Source organism: Melanotaenia boesemani, chromosome 9, assembly GCF_017639745.1.
Source record: "Melanotaenia boesemani isolate fMelBoe1 chromosome 9, fMelBoe1.pri, whole genome shotgun sequence".
NCBI lineage: Eukaryota > Metazoa > Chordata > Actinopteri > Atheriniformes > Melanotaeniidae > Melanotaenia > Melanotaenia boesemani.
The window spans coordinates 14,081,593-14,088,463 of record NC_055690.1 but is presented as its reverse complement, the minus strand read 5'-3'; the positions used below and the strand labels follow the sequence as shown (position 1 = coordinate 14,088,463).

The 6,871-nt window shown below is 37.9% G+C and overlaps 1 protein-coding gene across 4 annotated transcripts in view; it reads right to left on the bottom strand.

Moving 5' to 3' along the window:
- stim1a (stromal interaction molecule 1a) overlaps window positions 1–6,871 on the bottom strand; it is a 28,618-nt gene that overhangs the window by 9,427 nt on the left and 12,320 nt on the right. For all 4 annotated transcript variants that reach the window (XM_041994211.1, XM_041994212.1, XM_041994213.1 and 1 more), the window contains exon 7: window positions 3,955–4,132. In XM_041994211.1, the coding sequence (XP_041850145.1) occupies window positions 3,955–4,132 (178 nt within the window). The remainder of the gene's footprint in view (window positions 1–3,954; window positions 4,133–6,871) is intronic.

The following is a 6,871-nucleotide window of genomic DNA, read 5'->3' as shown; positions in this document are numbered from 1 at the left end:
TAGACCCTGACCTCCACCACACTAAAATTTAAAAGCACTGGCAAAGCTGCAATGTGGTATCAAAAAGAGATACCAATCTGCTTTTTCAACAAACCTGCTTTGTAGAGAAAACACAGCAAAGATTTTTTTTCTCTTGTAGCAGGAAATAATTACTAATGTCAAGGTTATTAAACCTGCATCAGTCTTACAAACCCACACACCAAGTTCTGAGTATCTGTCATGTCAATGTGTGTGCTGCTTGTTTTCTTTCCTCCCAGGATGTTTATCTGCAAACCACACTTACATCCAAATGTGAGTGCATTAGCACTACGGCTGATATGCTAAGCAGTCAGACTTATTACCATCAGTAAAGCACAGACTGTGTCAGACAGTGTTTTAAAAGGCACCGAGGAAATCCTTGTCTTGTCAAAGCCACCTCCCACTGTCTGCCAATAGAAAAGCCATGTCTGTTCCAGGCTACTCGATACTACCACAGGATCTACTTGAAGGTATGGAAAGAGAGCAGCTGGCTGGGGGATCAGGAAGAAAGAATCAAGCCACACACAGAGGTCATATGTCTTTTACTCAGCTTCAAACACATGCAGTGTAAGAGATGCAATTTTCTTCTTGTGAATCACTGACTTACAATGCTGTGCAATATAAAAAACCGTTTCCCACGACCATACCTTGTCGACAAGACTGCAACTCGTGTAAATAAAACATGTGAAAAGAACATTTTAATGATCTGCATCAAAAATGTGTTCTCTGATAATCATTTTCAGGAGTCAGTGCACAGCGTCTTTACTGATAATAAAGCTTTATGATTTTAAATAAAAATGAATAATGAATCATCATTTGAAATGATCACAATTTAACTTCACTTCTCTAGAGAAGTGGTTCCGTCTTTGACTTTGTACAACAGATTACTCTTAAATTCAGGCACACAGCACTGCCGCAGATTAACTGTACTGCAATGCTGAACCACTGGTTAAAACTTGAAGGACATCAGCACAATGCAGTATCTGCTCTGGTCGGGGTACATTATGTGAAGCACCAAAACACTGTCCAAAAGAGCTAATAAGGTATTACAAGCAGCTATGGTGCAATACGGTACGTGCACAGCAAACTAACTATCTGCACTCACTGACATTTCACAAAATGTTCTCTAGTTTGATCTGCAGAAGAGAATTAAGATGAGAAATTAGCCAAGCTACAGAGCACCGTCAAGATCCATTTCAAAACCATAGAGGCAGGCATGCTAAACTGATCAAAGTATACAGCCACACTCAAGACTGACCTGGCCGTCTATCAAAGGCCCAGTTTGACCCCACTTATCTGTCCTGACTGCAGCAGTTTATGGCTCTGTTGGCCATGTTTGGCAAGCTCATCCTACAAAACAGTTTCACTGTCCTGCACTGCTGTAAAGAAAGAGCATCTCATAATTCATGAATATGTAGTGCGGAGATCCAGAAAATGAAGAGTTCATGACTTAAGCAAATATCAACCTCAGCTGGTAAAGTCTGGTTAGTTTATGTGATGCTAATCAAAGCATATCACTGTAAGTTTCCAAAGTGTGTTTCCTAAACAGTCCTCAACAGCCATCTGATACATATACCAGTTCATGTGGGCAATGCAGGTACAAAAGAGTAATTGCTCATTTCTCCCTGTTCAGAGCCTCCAAGAATCAAGCCAGGAATGTTATGCAGTCATGTTGCAAAGCCTGTCCCTGTTCCTTCCTCTAGTCAGGGAATAGGCCTCTCACTTGTTTTTAATCTAACAAAACATGACATCCGGAGGGGTTTAACTCTTTCCATGCTGGCCCTTCCAACAGCGTTTCTATGTGCAGAACCTCAGGTCAAATGCGTTATCCTTTTAACAAAACAAAAACACACTTCCCCTGAAGAACAACTGTCACTTTTCACTTTCCACCCCTCTTTCAAATTCCTTGTCCTTTCCTAAAATGAAACACTTGCGGTAAGGTGACAAACCAGCAAACTTTCTGTCCTCATTCGAATTGTCTCTGGACCCATTTTATAATATAAAAACTGCAAATTTAAATTTCATGTTATGTGGCTGTTTTTCATGAAAAGCAGAATAAACACAGGCTCTGTAAAAACCACTGAAAATAACTAAAATATCAAATGTTACTTCATTGTAAATAAAGGTTTAATGGCATAATACCTGTAGTGTATACAAAAAAAACAGCAACTATATTTTAAAGGATATTGTGCATGCTTTAAAGCACATTCATAAAATTCTTTGGAAAGTCGGACATTATCAACACATCGAACTATTTTAGTTCTGTTATTACTTCAGTTATCAAATATGACACAGCCAAATACTAATAAATAACTGGTCATATAAAGGGTTTTACCCTAATGTATCTCATTTACATCTGATTTCAATAACTAGAAACTGTACTCTGTACTCATTACATTTAAGTGACCATCTTACTCTGTTGTACCAATGTGTTGACTTAATTAATCCTCAAAGACACACACAAACACATCCCAAACTACTTAACAGCACCTTAGTAGTAAAACCAATCCCTTCTCTTGCTTTAACATCTACAATCTCACACACACTGCTCTATGGAATACCAAGCAGCCAACTGGCTTTGGTCTTTGGGTATTAAATATTCCTTCATACATCCAACAGAGGCATTATTACAAGAGAAAAAGAAGAACAAAAGGCTATTCAAATAAGGCATTTAAATGTACTAAATGAAAAGCAGCAGAGCGTAACTACAAAGAAATATGACAAACAGGTTGGAAAAGTTTCCTTGAAGCCCCTAGAATCAGCAGAATGATGAGATGTTCTTTATTACTCATCTGGAGTTTCTGACAAAAGGATATATGCAAGTTTAAATAAATTTTATTCTGATACTTTTATATAGTATTTTATTTAATTATATTCATTCTCTTTTCCTTTGTTGGTTTGTAAACCTTTTACATGGACTTGTATATTTTAGTTTGCCTCAACACCCTCTGCTACAAGTTCAAATAGATGTCTGTCTTGTGCAGTATTGTTGTAAAATATGCTAATAATAAGAGTTTAATTTGTTATTGTTCTGATGTGAGCCTAACTATAAAAAACTTTTAACTATAATAATTACACTTCAAACTGTAAGTGTAACAATTAGCATGTACATAACTGCTTTCTAGTTAAGCTTCAGGTAAAAATTCCTCCTCATATAGCTGACATCTCTTACACCTTGATGCTGTTCGAAGTCTCACAATGTTTTTCTTTGTAATGGCGCACCACAAATTTAACCTGATATATAAAATGTTAACTGTTAAAAATGGTATACAGAACCATACAATTTCAGTTTTTCACTACCTGCAACAATTTCAAAGTAGCTACTTTATATTTTGGACCTCATACTTGCACAAACTGTCAAAACCACATGATTTGTACATTTATAATTTAAAGGCCGGATATTTATCTAAAGCCTTTTTAGATTTATTTTGGTTTCTAGTTAAGTAAGTTTGGCTAATGGGCAAGTAAAATGGGTCTACAACATGGCTGTAAAGCTTATTGACAAGCCCTGAAGCAGCATCTGTTGGTGTCATTTGTCCTTGTGTACAGTTGCTTTAAAATAACTGGTCTGACTAATTAAACTGCACTTTCTCCACAATTAAAAGCTTTGAACAGTGATTAATGGAAAATTCAAAGTATTTTTTTAAAATAGGGTTACAGGTAACAAATTTTAGTTTTGCTTTATCTAGAGTCATTCTACTACTCTGATTATTCATAAGCTTAACATTTTCCACTTCCCATTTTAGAGCAGCACAGTCCTGAAAAATTGAACGTGGACCAAGTCAGACATGTATATAAACGTATATTATTTTTTTATGTTAAGACCAATAATAACAAATTTTATAGTGAGATTTAAGGATATATATAAAATCAAGAACAATGCAGGGTGTGTATAGTTTGACAGTTTGTTGTGTAGGTGGTGGGAAAAACCCTCACTTCTGTTGTAGGTCATGCAGACTCTGCTCAGCTCTCTGCAGGCCCTCCAGGTCTTTCATCATCTTCTTCATGTGGTCCTTTGAGTAGCGGTTCTGTATGTAGGCAAACCAGCATCCACCCATCCCTATGACTATAGACACCACCAGCATGAAGTCCTTCAAGTGGTTATGTCTATTCACTAAAAGCAAAGGTGGGAAAAAACAAGATAAGTTAGATTTTATTAGGAAATAAACAAAACAATCATGGTATGAACCTTCATTTGATATTTAAAATGTATTTTAAAGGACCACATATGGCAACAGGGCATATATCAGGATTATAAGATAAAGCAGTCCAACAATGTGCAAGCTTCACAAGGATGTGGTGTGAAGTTTGACCACAGCCTAGTCATACTGCAAATGTTGCAGAGTGACACAAATAGAGTCAGTCGCACAAGTTCAGGTTGCGGTGCTAGGGGGCCAAATGCAGAAGACCATGATAAAGACAGCTTAACACAGCCTATTTCAGTCTGCTAACCAACGTTCATACTCTGCAAAGAAAACCAAACAAGGAAATCTAACATTTTAATTAAATCTTATCTGTTTCTCTAAACATTGAGTATTGGGTAAATTTTATAAGAGTTTAAGAGCTACTAGAGGTCATACCCTCTAAAAAAGCAACTGCTCCATTTATGAAAAGCTTAAGGGGAAAGTCAGATTGTCTTTGAACTAAATACAAAAGCCAAATTGGCCTCAGTTTCGACAATTAAGTTTGTGCTTAAAAAGTTAATTTGTCATTTGGAAGTCAGAAGAACAGCATGCAGGACCTGACATGCACCCTGTGTTGAGGCCTCGTGAGTTACATGATGAGGCAAAACCAACATGAGATTGTGCAAAAAGGAAAAAAAAAGTCAACTTCTACTTCCTGGAGTGACACAAAAGACGAAGGTGTTCTTTTTAAATATCTTAGATAAGATCACAAGGATATGTACCCTGGAAATTTATTTCTTTACCAAAATACCTTTCTTACCATCATGAACAAAATTTGCCTCAGGGCACCATTTAAGCCACAAATCTGTTTCTCAATCTTGCAATAAATTATTGCTCCGGCAGGCTGTGTATGATTCTGTGGGCTGGGTTTATACGATCCTGATCACAAACGGACTCATTGGGCTTAGAGAGTAAGTACACCCCCTACTTTCTGCGTAACTCCACCCACTGCTGAATTTGAAAAATGCCTGAAACTGCAAGGGTTGGAGTGGGAGGTGTGGGGTGATCAGGGAGCGGAGAGTGGGCGGGTCGGGATACAGAGGCAGACATGATTGACAGACAGCAGCTCAACTCACTAGGAAGACGCAAAGCGAGATTCACAAAGCAGCTTTGAGGTGGAAGACTTTTCCCCTCCCGAATCTCCTCAGCTACACAAGAACAAGGTGGCCATGGACCGTATCGGTCTGAGCCGTTAGCGCTGTTACGCTGATCTGTCAGCATATCTGGAAAGCTGTGGAGACCTGCGGCAGGTTGTAGCAGTAGCAGGAAGTGCCGCTTAAGTTGCTGCTGCTACAGTTTGAGCTGCTATCTGTCACCAGATGAGGATCAGCAGGTAAAGAATAAAGTCCGATGTTACTTTTACACCCTGAAAAGCACAAATCCATCCCATTGCAGGAATATTTAATCAAAAACTCTGAAAGAATAGAAGTCTGAAACTAGCAAATCTACACCATTTAAGTTCACATCCCTCCATGTGCGTTGGTGGTCGTGGTTTTCTCGGCTACAAGGCGAGGACCTGTCTATCTGCATCTGGAGGGAGGGGGCCACAGGGTTTTTAAAATTTTCCTGTGACGTAGATAACCTCCCTGTCACAAAAAACAACCTGGTTTTACCCTGTAGATGGCAATATGAGCTTTTTTTTTTTTTTTTAACCAACAAAATCCCATAAAAAAAAAAAATTTAATTTTATCAACAGCATATGTTGTTTTCATCACAATTAAGTAATACTGTGTTTACAGCTCAAAAAACACATTTTTGGGTGCACTGCCCCTTTAAGAAACTAAAACCAGTTGCACCTGCTACTGTATCACAATAACAAATGAACTAGAAACAAACAAAAAAATAAATAAAATATACGCAGGAGCTGAAAACTACATCTCTGCCCTTATTGTAATTTTGCAGTGAAAGAATAACACAACTGTGCTTCTAACTACAGAACATCCAATTGTCTGATACATGCAGATCATCTTCACATAACTCCCCAAAATGAGGTCACAGTATTTACCTGAAATGCATGTGTGCTGCTAAATTTGTCTTGGGTTTACACTGACTGAAAGAACATACTTATGTGAAATACTGAACCTTTGCTCTGATTGATTTATCTAATAAGGAAAATCCATATTTTCAATGATGCCCATCAGCACAATTCCACACACAGACACACAAAAAACAAAAACTAAAAGCTAGAGAGGATCGATGGAGAGATGGAGTTTTGGCCTAGAAGTCAATTAATTTATCTAAAATTGCACTGGCCTTAGCACAGAAGTGTGCTCTCAAGCTGTTTTTACAACACTGTTCTTACAATCTGCAGAGCCCAAGTAATTTGTCATTAATAAACAACACATTCAATGGTGTCTGGAATGCCACCAATAGAGTATAAGTGACATTTAATGGCCAGAAACCACAGTAAATAACAAGATCTGGATATTCTTGGGTCAATCATTAGACAACTGTCTGCTATTTTAGGCTCAAACTGTTGTAAAGTGTCTTAAAATGCTGCTGCTTTACACAGTGAGACCATGGGAACCCTAGCTTTGAGAAACTGTCAAAGCCAGACAGCCCTTGCTAATGTCATCCTTGGAGGGTAACTAAAAAAAAACAAAAAAAAACATGACCACAATAACACATGCCAGACACAGACCACTACACCCTGTGCCCCGGTGAAATTT